At 42.2% G+C, this 22,577-nt stretch overlaps 1 protein-coding gene across 5 annotated transcripts in view; it reads right to left on the reverse strand.

Annotated features, from left to right (window-relative positions):
• Positions 1-1,805: 1,805 nt before the first annotated feature.
• Positions 1,806-22,577, reverse strand: part of PBRM1 (polybromo 1) — a 69,083-nt gene continuing 48,311 nt past the window's right edge. For 2 of the 5 annotated variants that reach the window (XM_075286514.1, XM_075286513.1), the window contains exons 20-30: positions 21,656-21,922; positions 19,874-20,019; positions 18,550-18,707; positions 18,258-18,441; positions 15,206-15,416; positions 13,133-13,334; positions 11,676-11,846; positions 9,148-9,306; positions 3,865-3,935; positions 2,790-3,006; positions 1,806-2,331 (exon numbers count right to left, since the gene is read on the reverse strand). In XM_075286514.1, coding sequence (XP_075142615.1) covers positions 2,159-2,331; positions 2,790-3,006; positions 3,865-3,935; positions 9,148-9,306; positions 11,676-11,846; positions 13,133-13,334; positions 15,206-15,416; positions 18,258-18,441; positions 18,550-18,707; positions 19,874-20,019; positions 21,656-21,922 — 1,959 coding nt within the window. In that variant the 3' untranslated portion in view covers positions 1,806-2,158. Of the gene's footprint in view, positions 2,332-2,789; positions 3,007-3,864; positions 3,936-9,147; positions 9,307-11,675; positions 11,847-13,132; positions 13,335-13,719; positions 13,924-15,205; positions 15,417-18,257; positions 18,442-18,549; positions 18,708-19,873; positions 20,020-21,655; positions 21,923-22,577 lie in introns of all 5 variants that reach the window. The other 3 variants (XM_075286516.1, XM_075286515.1, XM_075286512.1) reach the window with 2 other exon arrangements.

Genomic DNA, 22,577 nt, shown 5'->3' on the forward strand with positions numbered 1-22,577 from the left:
TTCTAGCCTGAGTTATGAGTAGAAATGTAAAGCAGGCAACACAGAAATTCGCACTTTTTCTGAACTTTGAAAATCAATTAAAAATCAAAAAAAATTTCTAGAATTTTTTTTTCTTCACATTTTGCATTCTCTGACACACTACTACAAAATCTCAAAAGAATTAAAAATATAGAGGTAAAAATCATTGGTTCACTTGACACGGAATGACCCAGCCCCCCCCTCATACACGCCCCTGGGAGTCAGACCTTTATGTCGGCCCCCTTCCCACTGACTTGGATAGGTCTTTCCTGTTTACACACAAGCATCCATTGCCGTGCAGAGCTGAAGAAAAGAACTTCAAAATTCTGTCTCAGTGGTACCGGTGCCCTGATTTCCTCCACAGAATTTATCCTGGTGTGATTGACTGGTGTTAGCGCCGTGGTACTGAAAAGGGCACTTTATATCGTATCTGGTGGGAGTGTGACGTTCTAAGGCTCCTCTGAGATGCCATGTTTGCACTCTACGCTAAGGTGTGTGGTCATTCCGTCGCGGTGTGTCCATAACTGGCTCATCTTTCAGTCATTCCTGGCAGGATTTCTGCAGTGAAAAAGGACCTCCTGCGATACTTTCTCATGGCTGCCAGAACAGTCATTCCCAAACATTAGTGGAGCACTATTGAACCCTCTCTGGTGGAATTTCTATAGGAGCTTCTCCTAATAAGAAGAATGGAGGGCCTGGTGACCCCTCCAAACTGGAAGCTCTCTGGCGGCCTTGGGTGGTGTTCCAGGACAACTTAATTTTCATCTTTTTTTCTCCTGACGTAGTACTACCTCTTTACTCTTTCTCCCCCTCCCCTGGAGGAGGTTGCTGGTTACCCTTCCCTTCCTCTGTTGCACCCCTCCCCCCCTCTCTTTTTTCTTTTTCCGTATGTGTTTTCCTGAATACAGCTCCTCCTGTGTGTTTCCCTTGTCCGTTTGCCCCCCTATATCCTTGTTATCGTCGTTTTTGCGACCCCGTCCTCATGGGCCTTCTATTCCTTTATTGTCTTAGCATGTCTTATGATACTGGCTAGGGTTTCACCCTTTCCCTCTTGTTCACAGGCGAGGCCTGTGTGCCACTGCGCCTTTGTTTTGTTTTTTCTGTTATATTTGAAAAACTTAATAAAATCAGATTCAAAATAAAGGAGAAAGAAGATACTACAAGTTTCTTAGAACTGTTTGGACTATCCATTTATGCAAAACTTGTTGAAAAGTTAGTGACTATTTAAAGGAAATGAATAAGTACTATAGAAGTTACATTTTAGTACATTATTTCCCCTAGAAAGAAATAGGTTTAAAGAAGACCTTTCACCACCTCCGGCAGATCCAGTTCTTAGGCCCCCCTCCACTAATTCTGGCACAGTTGGAATTTTTGCTCTAGCACCCACCATTCTCTAGCAATAACCGCTTTTAGTTTTGGTGCCTGATACCTCTGTACTGTCAGGAGGGCGGAGTCAGGTAGGAGCAGATAAGAGGTGTGATTCTGATCTCCAATCAGAGGTGGAACACCCCTGACAGTACAGAGACTAAATAGCATATCAGGCACAAAAATTAACAGCAATGATTGTTTGGGTAGGGTGGGGGCTAGAGAAGAAAAAAAAAGTTCAACTGTGCCGGAATCAATTGAGCAGCGCCTATTAAATGATGCAAAGAACTGGACTTGCTGGAGGTGGTGAAAGCTCCTCTTTAAATAGTGGATACCTATAATGACAGAGCACTAACGTAAGATCTAGAGATTATTTTGTGCTACAAGTATGGATAGAAATGCATCAAGAACATAGGCCAGAATATAGTGGCAAAAGACATTTAATTTAAAACAATGGCAGTGTGTGGTACAGCTGAACCCACAATTACAATAAAAAACAACGTACCTATCACACCAGCCTGCAAGGAGCATCATCGACACTAAACTCCAAAAACACAACTGAAAATATGTAAAAATGTTGTATTTGACAACTTAATACATAACAAAAGGGCAACACAATCAAAATAAGCTTATTAAAAATGTCCTCATATCAAAATGGTCTTACAATGTACAGAAATGCAATAAAAAATATTGGACTCCAGTCACTAAAAACATCAATTGATCCACAAAAATTATCTTGGTATGAAAGGGGGGGTGGAAATAACAGCGGTGAAGATTAGACATTTTCAATGTTGTACGCCTGGCGAATGTTTAAGGTGTCCCTAAGCATGAGATCTCGGAGGCGCCACAATGCGTTAGCCATGGTTGTGTGGGCCCCTTTGCTCTTCAACCAATGGGATGGAAGCCGGCTCTCCTGTTCTTTGGATAAATGGATATCCCGTCTCCGAGCTGTAAGGAAAAACAAGTGTTAAGAAGAAGGAGGAACTACATGTCTATGGAAAAAAAATGCATATTTAAAAAAAAAAAAAATAGATATTCAAGATCTGCTGCACCCATGCCAAAGTTTCCCCTGTCCTGGCCCCTTTACTTCCAAATTCTGCAAAAGCCTGTGGCTGCCTACAGTGGTCATGTGTGAACAGGACAAGCCATCGGAGGAAGACAGTAAACAGCGGCCAGGGTAGCATCAGAAGACTAGGAAAGCAAGTGTATTCACAAGATATTCACCATTAAAAATCATATTCCCTTATCCACAGGAAGGGAGGGGAAGCCAATTGCTGAAGACCCCATTGATCAGGAGGAAAGCATATATACACCCCAGTGCAGGTATCTACAGCCACGCATGAGGTACATGTTGGTCAGGAAGGGGTTAAACTTAATAAAATGTCCACTCATTTTCGGCATCTCACCTGATAACGTCTGGTCCCATTTGCTGATGCAGTTAGATTCTGCTGTTAACCCTTCAATATATTTCAAGTAGGCTTCAGAATGGAGTAATCTTTGAGTCCTGGGAGGGGGTGCAACAAATATTGGGGTTGAAGGCTGTTGTACCACCGGCTGATTACTCTGATTCTGACCTGGATAAGGTGGCGGTGCCTGCTGCCCTGGTGGGACCAGAAGACCCATCTAGAAATCAAAAGAATAAAACACTATAGTAATTTCTGTGAATTTTTATGCCATGTAACAGTATACAAGTATAGATCTGAGGGATCGCTGTTATAAAGGGGGGGGTCAGTCTTCAAAGTATGTGCATGAGGGGTACATCCTATATATGTATGAACAGAATACATACAGACAGCCTGCACTGACTGTATAGAAGATAAGATAAGATAATCCTTTAATAGTCCCACAGTGGGGAAATTTCAGTATATTACAGCAGCATAGTAATACACATACAGGATAATACACAGTAATATAATACAGACGTAGACACACATAAGCTGAGAAGAGAAGATATACTAGGAGTCCATAGCAGCTAAGGAACGGAAGAGAAAGAAGGAAGACTTCATAGTCTAAATTCTAAGATATTATTACTCACCTACCACACAAATGGCCTAAGGCTGTAAACACACATGAAATTTTTTAAGAAGTTACTTCAGCCAAAGTCAGAAGTAGATAGAGCACAGGAAGGGAACATATCAGTCATTTATATTTCCCATTCCTTTTGAATCCACCCTTGGTATCGACTCAAAAAAGCTACAAAAATGGCATGTGTGATTCCAGTTTACAGCTAGCACAATAAGGGGGTTTTCCGGGCTTAAAATATTGATTAGCTGTGCCAAGGATAGGTCATCAATATCAAATAGGTGGGTTGTGAGGGTCCAACACCCAACAGCCACATCTATCAGGTGTTCTCAGCATGAGATCCACAAAGAATGGAGCATTAAGCAGGCAGCTCCCGTCTTGTGGTGGTGGAATAGTCACTGCAGTTGCCCCTCACTGAATGGAAAGCCTTTGGCCAGCGTATTATACATCTAGACTTACCTGCTGGTTGTAGGGGTTATTTCCAGCTGCGGGTGATCCTACCATGGACGGAACACCTTGTGCCATGACTCCTGGAATACAGAGAATTAACATTAACCTTACAATTACTCACTACTAAGCCATACAGAGCCAGAATTAAAAGGGGGCTTTGAAAGTCTTCAAATACTGATCTTAACCGTAATAGTATTTCATAGAGGACCACACAGACCGGATCACTGTACACATACGGCTTTCTACATCTGAAGATGAAAGCGACCTAAGACCTGTGGTGCCCTATAGTTTGTGTAATAGAGGTAGCCTACAGAAAGACACAAGGCTAGATAACTACTTTCCTCCTGGTGCCCAAAAATGAGCCTAGAATCTGTTTACCAGCTCTGTCAGACAACAACTAAGACGTTTCACACAGGCTGATGATCAAATGAATAGCTCCTTGAAAACGCGTCCAAAGATCAGCAAATAAATGAGCAAAATCGCCTGACCGTATGTATTATGTGGACATTAGATGTACTGTTAGCTGCACATCTCCCGCATAAGCAGCAATGAAGGAACAACCGTCCAGTCATATATTATAAGGACTACTCCATGGAAATAAAGAACACTGATTCATTGCTAACACTGGCACAAGATCACCAGGACGCTAAAATATGGTGATCTTTTGTTGTGCTTACAATACACTTTATGTTCTCGAGTCAAAATCTGCAAGATCGGCACAAATACGTGCACTTATATAGGGGCAACACGGTAGCTCAGTGGTTAGCACTGCAGCCTTGCAGCGCTTGAGTCCTGGGTTCAAATCCCGCCAGGAACAACATCTGCAAGGAGTATGTATGTTCTCTCCGTGTTTGCATGGATTTCCTCCCATACTACGAAGACATACTTGACTGGAAAAAAAAAGTACATTGAGATCCCTATATGGGGCTCACAATCTACTTAGAAAAAATAAATAAATAAAAATACATCTAGGGACCAAATACTCTTCTTCATTAGCCATAGTTCACCACCAAGGACAGAGATTTAATATGATAAATGACATTCAGAAGCCACATGGGTATACAATCCAATAGTGCAGAGCTAGATGGACCACTTTCCCTGTACTGAAAACATAGATAGGGTTCAGCCGCTCGTCACCAGCTCTCGTGTCATACATATGGCTGTTATGTTACCAAAAGTGCAGACTCTGCTGCCTGGTGTCCACACCAATTTATATAAATACAACATATGTTTTTTTTTATTTATTACATACAGACACACAATATTTATAATATACCTTATAATTAATTGAAAGAAACATATGAGTATCTAGGTGTTTTTTTTTTTTTATTATGTTATCTTATTTATTATGGGTATGTGCACTGTGGGTGAGATTATTGCATCTTCCAACAGGGACGGAGCATCCTACTAACACCGTAGTCGTGCAGCCCACAGCTTGAGGGTTCCTGTACATCTGAGCTGTGTGCCCCATTGAAGTAAAAGGTTATTCTCATCATGTTAAATGATGGCACGTCCCGCTATGTATGGAACTGCAGCGTAGCCACATACACATGAATGGGGTCACACTGAAGTTTTCCTACACTAGGCATGGAGTGCAGGAGTAGACGCAAAACATAAAGGGTACAATTCTAAATCAGTCCTGCAGCCCTGTCATTCTCAGTATTCAGACCCCAACCAATAAAAAACGTAATGAAATATTGTACAAATATGCCATTAACTGAAAAATCCATTTAACAAGTATCAAAAACGGGAGCCTGATAGAAGACTTTTTTTTTTTTTTTTTTTTTTTTTTTTTAAACCTTGGAACAGCACAGCCTATCATGACCTAATCTAGTCTCTTATATCCTGCTCCTTGGGTCAGAAGGGCACTAGGACTTTTTAGGGATACTGCCTAGGATTGCAAAGGCAATGTGTCTACTTGTCTTACTAAACCAGGTATTGATCTTTAGGGAACTACCTCCTAAAAAGTGGACCTAGAGTGGGTTTTCCTCTTTTTCCCCATCAAGGAGCACTTATTTCTGTTTTCCTTTACGGTTACTTGGTTAGTATAGTAGTTCATGTGCAACATGAGTGGACTATCCATGCCAATACCAGAGGCCACTGTCTAGAGAACTGCTCCCATGGAAAAACAAGAAGTGACTATATAGTAGTCCTCACTTATGTCACACTTATGGCTCATATGTACATTGCAATATTGGATGCACTGACAATATATAGTTACACACAAAGCACATAAGGGTGGAGGGGGCTTGGGCACCCTGGGGCATAAACAAAGTGGCAAATGATTGAATGGAGTGGCTGTGCTTTGTTACAGGGGCATGGTGGAGAACTTGGTGAAGCTTGGAAAAAAGACCAAGCTAGGTGGGTGCTGCAGATCAAGAGTAATAGAGATAGGCAATTTTCAATCTTTTATTCTGAGCACCATATTTTGGGATGGATTTGACTCCTTTGTAAGGTTTTATGGAAGATGTACTACTTCTCACTTGTTATGGATTCAAGTTACCAAATATATCACGATCTACAACCCCAATTCTAAAATGGGTTGGACATTGTGCAAAGGGGCAAAGAAAGGAAGAATGCAATGATTTGGCATCTCTTCTAACCATTTTTTAATCTCAAAGGACATAAAAAAACTTATCAGATAGTGAAAGTTAGACATTTTCGCATTCCATTTTAAAAAATGAACTAATTTAGAAATTAAATAAGAATAAAACATCATAACTATTAGGACCGGGCCATGACTACCATTGTGTAGCATCCCTTCTTTTCACAAAAGGCTGAGAATGTGTTCGAAGCCATGCTGTTGTAATGGATGCCGTGTGTGGTATAACTGTCTTGCTGAAATATGCAAGGCCTTCCCCTGGAAGAGACACTGTCTGTATAGGAGCTTATGTTGTTCTAAGACCTTTGCTCTGATTTGACAGTGCCTTTTAAGATGTGTAAGCTGCCCCTGCCATGAGCACCAATGCAACCCCATTACCAGAGACACATGCTTTGTGCTGTGCACTGATAATAAGCTAGATGGTCCCTCTCTTCTAGAGTCCGCAGGACACTGCATCATGGTTTCCAGGAAGAATTTCCCATTTTGATTCATCTAAACAGAGAACAGTTTTCCATTTTAAATTAGATCTACCCTAGAGAAGACTGCAATATCTCTGGATTGTGTTGATATATGGCTTCTTGTTTGCAGGATACAGTTTTAACTTGCATTTGTGGACTGCATGGCAAACTGTGTTGACAGACAAGGATTTCTGGAAGTATTTCTGAGCCCATGCAGTGATAAGCATTAGAAGCTCATGCTGGTGTATAATGCAGTGCCGCCTGAGGGCTCGTGGATCATAATTATCCTATGTTAACTATTGGTCTGGCCATTTGTGCACATGGACTTCTTTTCTTTATTTATAAACACACAATCAAAAGAAAGCAAACAACGGACAAATATAACCCGTCTATATGGACAAAACAAGACAAATCAAAGACAAACAAAATCCTAAATATGTAAATCAGCAAGAAAGGGAGGTGGGGAGAAGAACGAAAGGAAAGGGAGCGGGGGGGGGGGGAGGAAGAAGAAGAAAAGATAGAAGGAAGATAGAGGGAAAAAAAAAAAGAGGGAGGGGGAGAAGAAAACTCCCACAAGCAGCCGGCGGCGCCCTCCATGACTCTGATATCCTCCACTCTACAAATCCAAATGGCGGAGGGAAGGGGGGTTAGAGGACTTCTGCAGCGCTGGGACAAAGGCCATGTCAGCGTTAGTCATATGGCAGAGGGAAGACTTACAGGAAGAACAAAGAGGGAATGGAAGAGAGACGTGAAATACCTAGCTAAGCACCCTATAGACACCCTCTAAAAATTCACAGTCTAGCGCACTCCCAGAGAACATGCAAGAGGGTCCCCTCCTTCGAGCCACAGCTCCAACATACAGGTGAGGAGGATGGGAAAATCCTATGCGACTTCGATGGGACATGGAATTCATTGGCTAACAAGCTTTGATGAGCAAAATTCAGGATTCTGGTGCATAGCAAGTCAGAGAGGGATAAATCTTTGTGCACATGGATTTCTACCGATTCTCTAAACGTTTTGATATTATGTATTGCAGATGGTGCGATACTCAAAGTCTTTGCAATTTTACCATTTTCAGGAACATTTTTCTGAACTTGTTCCAAAATCTTTAGATGAAGTGCATAGACTGCTGAATCTCTGACCATCTTCTAGGAGACTCTGCCTCTCTAACATGTTCTTTTATGTCATGTGACTTGGATGAAAACTGGGCCTCCAGCTGTTTTTCCATTAGTAACACTTACTTTTCCAGTCTTTTGTTAACTTTGTCCCAACTTGTGTTACTACGAACAATTTCTAAGCGAGTTGATTTTTCTAAATTAAATGTCTAACTTTCACCTTCTGACATGTGATCTATATTCTATTATGAAACAAATATGGTTATAGGAGATGCCCAAATAATAGCATTCTTCTTTATATGTTACACAGCATCCAAACATTTTAGAATTGGGGTTGTAGAGTCTAGCCATCTTCAGCAGTGGGTTATTTTTGGTGGTCTAGGTCCACAAGAGTGTACTATGAAAAGAGACCCCTGTACTAAGAAAGGAATCTCTACTTAGTACATTATTAGGAAAGGAATCTTAATTCATGCACGCCATTATGGATCTAAAAGTTGCATTTCCCCTAGATTAAGTTAAATATTAAGGCTAACGTAGTGAGGTTACAGTTTTTCTGTGAAAAATGCTGCATTTTTGTGTGGTTTTTCCCACAGAACTTTTCACAGAAAGTCCGTAGAGTTTCTACGCTTCAATTATACGTATACAGAAAATGCCAGCGTTTTCATGGGTATAAGTAACAATTTTTAAAATGACAGCATGTCCGCTGTAGATATTTTTAGGCAATCCCATCCACTTTGCATGTTCTGTAAAATGCCACCACACAATCGGGACCAATTACCTGTTCACAGGGACCGCCAGCACTCAGAAGACAGAGCTAGAAGCACAGCTCCATTCTCTATGTAGTGGCAGAGCCAAGTTACTGCGCTACATCATCCATTAATTCAAAGGCAGCAAAGCTCTAGTAAACTGCCCCAGCCACTATACAAAGTCGTGTTCTAGCTCCACTCTTGGAAAAACCAGGAACCATATAAAAACCCCAACAAACCAGCTTAGTTATTACAGATTGTTATAGCTGTTGTGAGATACAATGACTAGCAGTGATTCTACACACACATACACACAAGCATCTGAAGTGAGAGATGGAATGAAGGTGAGTGAATGAAGATGACATTCTTACCCTGTAGCGGGATGCCCGGAATGCCTGGTATACCTGGTGGAAGGAGGTGATGAGGTGGTACCACCCCATGATGATGAGGCTGCATGCTGCCCATGCTAACAATGCCATCAACTTGGCCCTGTATGGGTGGCAGTCCAGGCGGATAGCCCCCTATCATGCCTTGAAGAACAAACATGCATCAATATCATGCAGTATAATGGATTAATACAAACATGCACTACCATGAAAAAAATGGCGTTAGTTTTGTGATATTAATGTGAACATACAAAAATGAGTTAGCATTATAACAAAAATCAGAATATGACACGTTAATGGCCACATCTTGAAAGGCTATGTCATTAGTGCTGACAATGTCTCTTTCATAGGAACCAATCATATCAAGTGAGGTAAAAGCAAAGTCTCCAAAAACCACTGAAATTCTTTGGTCAATGTAGGCCATTTGTTCATTTTCTACAGAATGGTCTTTAGAGAAGTTCTGCATCTGCGATACTTAGAGTGGACCTTTCACCACCTCCAATTCATTGCACCCTGTATTAGGTGCTGCTCCACTGATTCCAGAAGAGTTGGACTTTTCCTCTATCCCCCACCATTGCCGAGCTGTCATTGTTCGTTTCAGCACAATTAAGCTGTCTATTGCCATTGCAGTTTCATGCATTCTGCTGTCAGGTATCCGTCTTTCTGCTTAGGACTGCCCACCTGACAGCAGAATACATGACGGCGCAATGTTTGATCAGCAACGGAGGGGGCTACAGAAAAAATACTAACTGTGCTGGAATCGGTGGAGCAGCACCTACCGAAACATGCAATGAATCATGGCTGGTGGAGATGGTGAAAGTTTCTCTTTAAAAAGGGTTGTTAAGGCAGTAAAAAGATTAAAAGAAAACCTAAAACCCAGCTTAAACTCATAAAATTCATGTCAGTTTTTTTTAATCTCTTAATTCATAGCTACCTCCCCATCCCCCCACCACTCCTATTTCAACTAGCATCTACATCTCCTTGTCCCTCTTGACGCACAATAAATACCACAGAACAAAGATATAAGGTGACCAGGTAACTCAATGGAGGGTGGCGGGGGAGAATTATTAAGACTGGCATTTCCTATGTCAGTCTCAGTAAAGGCCCTACACGATGAAAGGTGCACCTCTTAATAAATCAGGAACATCCATAATGGAAATCTACATCTGGTGTGAGTTATAATAAATATGTAGGGTTGATGTCTTCCCATCAGAGCTGGCTCTGTGCCCCACTTTGCCCACAGTTAAAGAAAGCAGTGGGCAAGAAACAGAGTGCGGGAGTGTGGCGCATGACTGGCACAGTGGGCCATGTGCCAAAGATGCGCCACAGTAATACCCATCTATGCCAGAAAACTGCTGAGAGTCAGACCCCCCACAGATCCGATATTGATGGACTATGCTCAGAATGGGACCTCCATGTTGCATTTCTGTAAAACTGCATTACAGCTGGACCTACCATATTTTTCAAACTATAAAACGCACTTTTTTCCCTCCAAATATGGGAGGAAAATAGGGGGCGTGTGTTATAGTCCAAATGCAGCGGTGGAAATACGGTGCATCTGTGTCCCGTCCCTATTCCGTCTGTGTGAAGCAGAGAATGGCTACAGATAGAGGGTACAGGCGGCGCAGGCAGTTAGAAGAAAGCCTGCGGTGCCTGTACTTGTTTATCATGCCCCTTCCTGACATCTGTGAGGACGACAAGGCAAGTTCACGAGTAGATAGACAAGTCAATGTACAGTAGTATCTATCTACTAGACAAGTCAATGTACAGTAATATCTATCTACTCGTGAACTTCGCTCAACTTACCTGCTCAGAAGTGCTGCCGCTGCCCTCTGCTGGTCCGGTCCTCTGTCCTTCATGTGACTTCAGAGCGCCCTTCGCTCTGGCCTCTGCCTCCCTAGACTAGCATTATAGAGAAGGTGGGGCTTATGGGGAGTGTGGCGGGGCTTAGGATAGTGTGGGCGGGTACTGGGAGGGCGCTCTGAAGACATGTAAAGGACAGAGGACCGGACTGGACCAAGAAGAACTGGGAGCTGCAGCTGTGCAGGTAAGCAGACACCGGTGGTGGTGGTGGTGAAATATTATATTGTTATGTTATTAAATCTTTTAAAAAATTTAACTTCAAACTTTTTCCCCTATTTTCCTCTTCTAAAACCTTAGTGCGTCTTATGGTCCGGTGCGTCTTATGGTCCAAAAAATACAATCATAAATCAAAGTCAATTCATTCTTGCTCCAATAACAATATAATATCTCTTAGATAATAGATTCAAGGTCTGTGATATTAAAGGCTTTACCACCAAGTTACTCAACATCAGAAAACTACAATTTCAGTAAAATGATGCCAAGGATAGCCTGCATTCATTGCTGAAACAGGAGAGGACAATGAAGAAGATATGTTCTAAGCAATACGCCATCAATTCATTATTCATCAATATTAGTTACACCAATTTGAGGTTTAGTTCCTATTGAAACAAGTGCTGACAGTGCAAATAAATTCATATAGTTCTTCCTACCTGAGGCTGGCGTCATCTGCTGGTTAAGCATTCCCATGGGTGTTGGTGGAGGTACAACCCCCATTAGAGCTCCCACAGGAGTACCAGCTCTGGGAGACGAGTTCTGCTGCTGTTGCTGCTGCTGCGCCGCTCGCTCCCTTTCTTGCTGCTCGGCTACTTTTGCAGCACGTTCTGTAAAAAGCAAGTATGTATATTCAATGAAGTCTGATCTGCAGCGAGAGATCAGCCACAGTGTGTCTGTGTAAACAGTGAAGAAGGCTACACAGCCTTTATTGTGCCTATTTGTGGGACAAACTCATAAGAAAAGGCCTTCAATATCCTTTAGTCGATGTGCTTTTAGGGTACCACACATGGCTGGTTAGCCGCAGCTCTGCTATAAAGCATCAGTCTAGGGAGTGGGATATAAATAAATGCCATACACACTCTGCTGGAATAATCCGCAGTAAAAGTGCTTTGAACCTGCAGCAAGTCAATATTTTGTTGCAGGTTCAGAACAGTTTTCAGCCTTGCAATGGAAAAGTGGAAGCCCTGCAGTGCAAACCAGCATACCTGCCTTTATATATAAAGTGACATTTTCTATTCCAGTCTTGATCTCCTCTGCACCACAATGAAATGTGCCTAGTGTACTATGTTTGTAAATTCATTTATGTAGCAGGCAAGCCTCATAATAAATGAGGCACATTTCACTCTGGTGCATATCTTGCAATGGTCAAGTAAACACCAGCTAGGAGCTAGTGTAGATTAAACTGTAATTTACAGCAACTTCTGGTATAAACTATAGTAATTTGTCAGCCTACAGGAGGTCAAGCACTTTATGCAAAGTCCTTCAGCCTAGTTCTCACTAGGTCTGTGGATAAATATGAACTATAAGGCTGGGAGTCCCTGCCTCTTCTTGTCTAAAGACAGTCGGGAGGAGGCAGGGAATCCCGGTATCATTGATCATCCTGTCTGACGTTCAGATTGGGAAATCCAACTGGATTTTCCTGTCCAGATTTCTCTGTGTGCATGGGGCCTAATAAGAGTAAGGAGGGAGAAAACAGAGAGAACGAAGCTAGTCAGGAGCAGTGCCCAGTTGGATCAATGTCAGATGCAGCAGGAAAGTCGAATAGATCAAAGAGTTACACATGAGTCTGAATCCGCAAAATAGTAAGAAATATGGAACAGAGATTATGTACAAAGTTCCTTAATTTTACATTCTAAAATTAAATGAACTGGGAAAAAAAAATCTGTAGGAGTCCATAGCCTTTAAGAATTATAGAAAATTCTAGCAGGCTTCTAATACACGAGCTTGTGTCCAAATAGACTAGAGTTATATATTTTACCAGATGTGGTATCTATAAAGAATGAGTTAACATGATGGAGATACCAGTGTGTATTTTTCTGCCTCCATGTACCCTACTATGGATGTCTAGGGGATTCTAATGAGAGGTTAAGCTTGAGTCAGATCCTTATTTTACCTTCATAATCCGCTTTCTTCGTTGCCTCAAGGTTGCGCCACTCTGTTCCTACCAATCTGCTAAGTTCACCAAAAGAGTAGTCTGGATGTTGAGCTTTTATAACTGCCCTCATCTCACTACTGAAAAGAATGTAACCGCTCATGTTAATCTTCCTCTTCCCTCCTTCTTTCTTAGTGCTGTTCTTGCCAGACTTCGGCGTTGACTAGAATGGAGAAAACGTTAAGACATTTCTTTCAGAGCTTCTGAAAAGTAACAATACAAAATAGTAATTCAGAGTGACTGAAACCCAGTGGAAAAGCCTTTCTTTTTTCAGTGGCTGTTGCTGACACCAGGCAGTCTTATGCTATCTGTGGTTAGAGAGTGGACAGTTTCGTATGGTTCTATGTTAGATGAGGTCTAGCAAATGGAGACACATAAGGAAAAAACAACAAGCTAAGGAAGACATTCAGCAGATATGCAAGCACAGCCACGATAAAGCAGCAATACCACGCAATCCGCCCTCCCACCCCAAAGAGAAGAGATTACTAGCCATCTAAATACTGGAAAAAAAAAACATTCTGGGCCTGACCGTGGCTCTCAAAATTTACCTTTCCGTTGTCTAAACACTGTTTGGGTAATTTGTTTTCCACTGTCTCCCCTGGTTCGCCATCCTTCGTTTGTTTGTCACTGGGTGTCTCATTGGGTTCTGCCTCTGTTAGGTTTCCCCCTTGCGTCAATGAGGAAGGGGAGGGCAGCCTGACCCCTGGCGTCAGGTCGTCGGTGCATCGGGGGGAGCTTGGTTGTGCGGTGGCCTGATTTAGTGTTTTAAAAACACCAATTGCAAAGGGTTAACAAAAAAAAAAAATTCTGCATTTGTAAGAAAGAAACTCTTGGTTCAGACAGGGAATAGCATTAGCTATGAGGCAACATTTATGTACGTGGTATTGCTGCTTTTCTTTATTCCGTCCAAGCGGCAAAGCCTTTGCAAACCAAGAATCTGCAACAAACATGGGACCCCAACTTATAATGCCGTAAGATGAGCAAAAAGCACCCGCTAATGACAGCACGTCACACAGAAAATGGAAAAGCCTCTTTAGTCTGAATAAAATATGGTATAATACAGTACACAAGGCAAAACTACTTCAGAGAAACTTAACTAGCTGCTCTATTCATACAAATGGACACATGACCTCCCCCCCATACTCCTGTCATTGATAAAAATCCCAGCGGTGGTACCCTCAACGATAAGACACTTAAAGGGGTTTCCTGGGTTAATAATAATGATGACCCCTTATTGATCAGATGTTCTCAGCAGCTGATACACAGAGAATGGAGTAGGAAGCAGACAGCTCTGTGTTGTTGCTGATCTGCAGTACCTGGTCCTCACCACTACAGACCAGCGCTATCTGCTTCCTGCTCCATTCTCTCTGCATCAGCTGCTGAGAACAGCTGATCAATGGGGATGCCAGATGTCAGACCCTCACCAATCTGATAATGATGACCTATCATCAGTATTTTAAGTCCAAAAAAAATCCTTTAAGGTAGAGCTGTGCAAGGAGTTATGTTACAAAAATGAGACTGGTGCTAAATGTAGGTAGATTTGCAGCCAGTAAATTATGATGGCCTAGTACTACCTTGTGCCTTTACTATCATTTAACCGTTGGTCCCCATTACTTGTACTAAGAAGACCAGCCTTACATTCTCTTTAAAAACGAATCAGCTACATGTACAAGATCCCTTTAAAAAAATTAAAAAAAAAAAAAAAAAAAAAAAAGATATAAACTTTGTCCATTTTCAGTGTGAACATGACAGACACATACACAATAAATATGTTACCTGCACAATGAGTAAACAGGGGGAACAAAACATAGAACCATATCACTTCCAATATCTAATGTTAAGTCCACTTTATGACCCTGGGGGATAAACATATGTTAAACCTGGTCTGAAGTTCTGGTTGCATGGTATCTGGACATGATAAGGTGCAAGCCTGATGAGGGCTGCTGTATGTGTTTGTCTCTACAACATAACCCCATCTTGTATTGCTAGTTGCAATGTAGATTTGGGCATTCTCCTGCGCTTTCATTACTTTACCTGTTGGGGAGTGTATTGCATGAGATCTAATTCACCAGACAAGGGTGTTTGGAGCTGTGGGAGAGATGGGGCTTCTAACATCTCCCCATCATCATCTCCCATATCTTCAATATCATCATCGGCACCCTCCAACTCTGCAAATTTTGCTTCCAAATCTTGGATCTTCTTTTCCAAGAGTGGAGATGGTTCTTTTTGAGGAACAATGGGTTTCCTGGTAAACAAAAAGACAATAGTTGTAATTTTCAGGTTGCTGAAAATAGGGGGGACTCCTAGGAGGGACAGCAAGTGTCCTGCTTACCCTGTCCACACAGGACGATTGACTGCTTTCACAATTTTAGTGACTTTCCAGAGATGGCGGTCAATCACTGTGTGTGGGTGAGGACCAGTGGCGTATTTAAAATCTTGTGGGCCCCAATGCAATCTTTTGTCCATGACGGTTACAGGTGTTAAGGAGTTTAATCTACCTTAGGGTGGTTAGGGTAATCTGTGGGTCTCCTTGGTTTATGGACCATATGGAAGCTGCAATTTCAATACTGATGCCAGTGCTTATGGGCCCCCCTATGGCTCCTGGGCCACAGTGCGACTGCTCCCTTTGCACCTTCTCAAGTTACACCCCTGGTGAGGACGCTGACTTGGGTGCATGCAACATTGCAATGTGGAGTATACACTGAATGTATGAACTATCAGTGATAAACAACATTAAAAATCATACAATCCAATGCAGACTCCAAATAAGACCCATGGCAGTGTGACCAGTAGAACATGTCCCAGCTGCACCTTCTACAGGACCAGTATACCAGTATAATGCAAAATTACCAGGTCTCCAGTTTCACTTAGATATCCAGATGCCTAGTTGCAATATCTTAAAGGGGTTATCTAACAGGGAAAACATTTTGACAATGAATGGGTCAGAAAAGTAGAAAACAGCAATGCCTGCCTCAATGACCCATTCCACCTACTCCTTCGGCTCTGATACTGCATGGAGTCCTGCTGCTCTTTGCTTCCTGGTTCCTTCTGACACAGGAAATGACTGATCAGCCATCAGTGATTGGCTAAGGGGGCGTTCACACTACTGTCAGTGTCCGACAGGTAGTGTCCGCTCCTCGTGTGCGTTCAAAATCTCGCACGGACATTAGGGGCGGACACTAGCTGTGCCCGTGACACCTGTCATTTATTTAAATGGGTATTGGGTGCGTTCTTTTGCACTACGTGCCCTTCCTTCCCTGTCCGCATGTAAAGATGTCTGACTTTTCAAATGGACAGAAAAACCTGACATGTCGGATTTTTCTGTCCACTTGAAAAGTCGGACATCTTTACATGCGGACCGTGAAGGAAGGGCACGGAGTGCAAAAGAACGCACCCGATCACCATTTAAGTGAATGACAAGTGTCACGGACACAGCTAGTGTCCGCTCCTAATGTCCGTGCGAGGTTTTGAACGGACACGAGGAGCAGACACTACCTGTCGGACACTGACGGTAGTGTGAATGCCCCCTTAGTAGAATTTCCTATGTGTCAAGAGGGACCAGGAAGTAGACACCTGGTACGGGATATATGCAAATTTTGGGAAGATGATTACTGAGGACAGTATTTATTCTTTAGCCCTTTGTGGAAAATTTAATTTTGAGAAATTATGAGTGCCAGTTTAAGGAGAATTTACTGTGATGCTTGATATTCTGACATCTACTATATTTGCTTGCCGTTTAACTTTTGGAAGATGCTGTTTATCCTTGCCGAGGTCAAGATGAAATAAGGAGCTTTACAGGCAATGTACTCTGGGGAAAAAGTTATGCAAATTAGCTCGCTCTCTATTGCCACCTTCAGGTAAAACCTGTAAAGCTTGGTTCTCACTTGCATTGGGGTTTTTGTTCTTTGGGTCACCTTGAGGAGCCGAAAAACAGAAACCAAAACTGATTAGAAAGCGGTTACCCATGGAAACCGTAGACTATAATGGAGTCCATTGTGTTTATGCCCGAAAAATGCGGAGAGAAAGGTTTTGCTTGCAGGACTTTTCTCTCAGTATTTTTCAAGCTGAATGGGGGACGGAATCCCCCAAATAGAGATCAAACGCAGATTTGAACCCAGCCTTAGTTTAAGTGGGCGTCTGGTTTGGTTAAGATTAGAGATAAGCGAACACTGTTCGGATCAGCCGATCCGAACAGCACGCACCCATAGAAATGAATGGAAGCACCTGTGACGCTGGACGGCCGCCGGCAAAGTCAGCGTCACAGGTGCATCCATTCATTTCTATGGGTGCATGCTGTTCGGATCGGCTGATCCGAACAGTGTTCGCTCATCTCTAGTTAAGATCCCTTGTAATGTTACAAGGATGAGTCAAACAGGGGCAACACGGTGGCTCAGTGGTTAGCACTGCAGCCTTGCAGCACTTGCGTCCTGGGTTTGAATCCTACCAGGAGCAACATCTGCATGTTCTCTCCGTGTTTGCATGGATTTCCTCCCATTCTACAAAGACATACTTAAATGAGAAAAAAAAATACATTATGATCCCTATATGGGGCTCACAATCTACATTTTAATTAAAAAAAAAAAAAAAAAGTCAACAACCTTGAAGTGGCATTGTAGAGACAATGTTCTATCTTCTATAGGACAGCTAATTTGGATACTTAAAAGGGCTCTATCATTGGGAAAACTCATTTTTAACTAAGGCTATTCCACACATACATTTTGTATGTAAATCGCCACAGTAATTTTTTAATGAGCCCGTTTTTATTCATATGCGAACTAGCCTCCAGCGTGCACCCGGAAGTCTCAGCGAGCACTCTCTGCTATGTGTGAGTCTCATCAGCCTTCCCTGCTCTCACACACAGCAGACAGCGCTCACTGAAACTTCTGGTGCACGCTAGAGGCTAATTAGCATTCAAAATCTACTGAGGCGATTTACATACAAAAGGTATGTGTGGAATAGCCTTTCTAAAGGCTATGCATGTATGTGCTTAGCTAAAAATGAGTTTTCCCAATGATAGAGCCGCTTTAAAATGTATTGTAAGAGTTATATAAAAGTAACCAAAAAAACAAAAACAATTGTATTATACCTGAAATAATAGATTTCATCATCCACAACTTTGGCAGAAAGAGAAAACCTTTTTAACCCTTTAAACCTCTTCATTTGCTTGTCGCTCTCATTATAGCGACTTTCACACAGTAGTACATCATTTTCAGGGATTTCCGTTGGGCGACAAGACAGAAAATCCTTGAAGGATAAAACAGCACACTTTCCTGGAGAAGAAAACCAGTAGATGTGTTAAAGACGTTAAACATTTGGCATCAACCAGGAAAATAGACAAATAAATGGAAAAAACTACACAGAAGGAAGGCCATGCCCACCTAAGATGCAGGTCATGGGGCAGGTTTCTTCCAAGTTACTCAAGAACACTTCTTTCTTGTAGAACATTTTGGTCGGCTCATGAATTGTCTCCTCGGGATGAATAAAGATTGGGCCAAAGAAATAAGCTGCTCCGTCTCGAAGCCACATTTTTTCAATTCTGGAGAAAGAAAGACAACGTTTCAGCAATTAAATCTTTAAGGGAAAGTCCAGATTTGATTTAGTTCATCTACAAAATAAAACAAGAAAAAAGGACAACCTGTGGACACCTTCACTGGGCTAGCTCCAATGACTCTGACAGGGGACAATGGGGCAGATTTACTAATATATCTACGCTTTAGACATTGCAAACCGCAACAGATTTATCAAAGTGTCTAATGCTGGTTGACAATTCCAGTGTATGTTAAGATGTTCTAGTCTAACTTTACACTACTTTTTACATAGCTTATAGATAAAAAAAAAATGTGCCAACATTTTGATGTTTTTTTGGGTGCAGAGTCACAGTTTTCACTTTTGTAAATTTAATCAATGTGACACAAGACACATTAGACAGTTTTTTTGGTGCAAATTATGCCAGAATTCTAGAACATTTTGCTTAAAAAATATTTCCAATATTTCTGAAGGTTGTTGTATTCATAGGTGACAGTGTATTGCATTCTTATTCTTAATGTTTAGAGATGAGCGAGTACTATTCGAAACGTCAGCAATGAATGGAGCCGGGTGGCACGCAGACGGGGCCGGCGTCCTGTTGCTTAACCCCCTGCGTGCCAGCTGCGTCCATTCATTCCTATGGGTGTGTGCTATTCAAAACTGCCGTTTCGAATAGTACTCGCTCATCTCTATTAATGTTTATTGCTTCTCTTATTAGTTCTACGGATCTTTATTTATGGATTTTTTTGCACATTTTCTTTACAGCTTCCCATGGCCAGATGTAACAATGTTTCTAATGCATGTCAGGTGTCTTTGAGGGCAATTTCTACCCTTTGTATTGTAGCTTAACCAGTCCATGTTGTATTTATCTCCACCTAGGTCGCCTGAACCCATGATCTCCCCTGCACTGGAGTATGGTCAAATGTATCTCATCTGCAGTGCACTGTGAATATTCTCCTGTCTCTTTGGAGAGAATGTGTTTCACATGCTGGGCAGCAGGTAGTGCAGTTTGCATTGAGTTGGGGAACACCAGAACAACGTGCCAATTGCCAATTTAAAAGCTCAGCAAACCCTTTTAATATTTATAAAAGAAAAAAATTCACAACTGCAAACAAAACTACGGCAATGTTCCTTCATCCAATTTATCTATCACACGTAACACAAAGAGGTCCTTACCTGCCCACTCTTGGCCTAACCAATCCATGTGACTTGATAAAAACACAATCCCCAACCTTCAGCCACATGTCATTGTACCGAAGCTGCTCGTAATAATAGCAACCAGGTTCCCCATTCGGCATATCAACAGATACATCTTCCTTTTCCTAAAAAGATACAAATTAATTGATTCAGCGTTGTTTACAACTGTATAGATGAGAAAGACTGATGGCTACAGCAATTGTAATGAAAACAGTATATGTTCTAAATAAAAGGAAGGCAAACTGAACTGTGTGTGGTGAGTGTGCCAGCTGAGGGGTGGAACATCAGAGTCTCATCTGTAGGCTTTCTGTGATGCCTGCATCTTTTGGTGGGTTTCTGATCCATGCCATTTTAACAGCATGTAACATAATAGGGCTTGCTCTATATTAATTGGAACAAAGTATTGGATGCTCCATTGGGAGAGCTTCCACCTACACGCTGGGTCGTTTGAAAATCAGTGGTTTTGCAAAAAAAATTCCTCCTTTTCCCTGTGAAAATGAGCAGAAAAGAGCTTTAAGGGCATTGCTTTCCATCAATGGGCTTGACTATCTGCAGCTGCTAACTGCTGCTTAGCTCCACCTCCGCTAGTTGACTGACATCTCTCTCCTCGGCCTCAGCACACAGACTGTACTGTGCATGTATGATGATAAACAGTCCCCTCTGAAGCCAGCTTCCTTCACTGCCAGGTGTAGCGTGTCATGAGACATGCACAGTTAGTACTGTGTGCCGAGGCTGCGGAGAGAGGTCATCCACATAGTGGGGGTGGAGCTGAGCAGCAGATAGTGAGGCCCATTGATAGAAGCAACACCTCGAAATCCCTTTTATACTCATTTCCCTAAGGATACAAGGACGATGTTTAGAAGAAAGGAGCAGCGATCCTGAATGAGAAATACACCATTGTAAACTGTGCTGTGCTGACAGTCCTGCGATTAGTTAACATCGCAATTTTGTTCTGACAGACTCCCTTTAAATTGTGCAAGTTGTTTCTACAGATTATTCGTTCCTTCACTGTTTTTCCCTGCACAGAAGAGCTGTACAAAACTTGGCTGGCGTGCTGCTGTGGTACATGGACAGAACACACAAGGGCTGCAACCCCAAATTCGTGCTGTAGCCCTTTCTTTCTTTGGTTCGGTGGGACTACCAGAGAATGGACCATCACTGACCATAAAGGCGCAGCATATCAGATATGATGATCAACAAAAAGTGAACTGGATTCACTAAAAAAACGGTTTACTGAAGGACAAATTTGAGTAGATAACACGTTTTGGGGGTGTAGCCCAAAGGCCCTGAAACGCATTATCTACTCTCAAATTTGTCCTTCAATAAACCGTTGCCTCAATTCAAGTGTCGGTTTCAATCATTCCATCCACAAGGGACTGTGCGCCCACCAGGTTTTTTAAGTGAATCCAGTTCACTTTTTGTTGGACCACTTACAGCTTGTCCCCAGGAAGTTGTTACAGGTGAAGGCGAACCCCATATACGACCTCAGAACCGTAACAATATTTATATTTCTATCAAAAAACCATAAATGTTCCATCAAGAGTATCTGGTTCTTTAGAGGAGAACAACCAGCCGTTAGTCTCCAACTACTCGTGCTTTATTCCACTACAAAGGAAGCGCGATTACCCTCTCTTTTTTATCCTCCTAGTTTCCATAGATATGATGATATTACTTTATGAGATGTGAAATCCCCTTCAGTAACCGAACAATGTAAAGGATCCTCTTAGTAGTACACCAATATAGAGGTAGTATGGTACAAACCTTTTCCAGACAGATGGTGATATCCTCATCCTTTGTGTCCTCCATATTTTCTGAGGCTGCATCTTCATCTACCTTATCTTTATGTGCAAACACTGAGGCCACTCTCACAACCGGTAGCGGTATGTCTCTGGGCCTGAAGCGCACTGAACTTACAGGCATGGTCCATAACTTAATCTTCTTAAAGGATTTGGTTTTTGCTGAATACCGGGATTCGCATACATACACATCCTCGTCTCTAAAGTTTTCTGGGCAGATTTTAAAGTATTCCTGTAAAAAGAGAAAATGAATACAAATCAATAATAGATAACAATGAAGAAGATATCAGCATGAACTTATTAAGCAAGAAGGGAACAGTGTGACCCTGGTTAAAGGGTTTTGTCAAAGTTAAATATGTGTGACCTTTACGTAGGATAGGTTATCAATAGCTGATCAGTGGAGGTCCAAAATCCAGGATCCCCACAGATCAGTTGCTCAAAATGCTGCTTCTGCTTCACAGGCCAATGACGTCATAATTAGAGATGAGCGAGTAGTACTTGATCGAGTAGGTATTCGATCGAATACTACGTTATTCGAAATACTCGTACTCGATCGAGTACCACTCGCTATTCGAATGTAAAAGTTGGATGCAGAACCAGCATTGATTGGCCGAATGCTATACATCGGGCCTGGGCAGAGCCGACTGCACATGTCCGCTTGTAGTGCGGGCATGCGCAGTCGGCTCTGCCCAGGCCCGATGCCTGGCAGAGTGAATGAAGAGCCGGAAGACGCCACGGGGACGCTGCACGGAGAAGACTGCTCAGAGGATCCAGCCCGACCCTCACTTGTGGACTTGGTAAGTATAATTTGATCGAACGTTGCCTACCCCTGAAACAAGCATTTTCCCCCCATAGACTATAATAGGGTTCGATATTCGATTCGAGTA

The sequence above is a fragment of the Leptodactylus fuscus genome, chromosome 9 (assembly GCF_031893055.1).
Source record: "Leptodactylus fuscus isolate aLepFus1 chromosome 9, aLepFus1.hap2, whole genome shotgun sequence".
NCBI lineage: Eukaryota > Metazoa > Chordata > Amphibia > Anura > Leptodactylidae > Leptodactylus > Leptodactylus fuscus.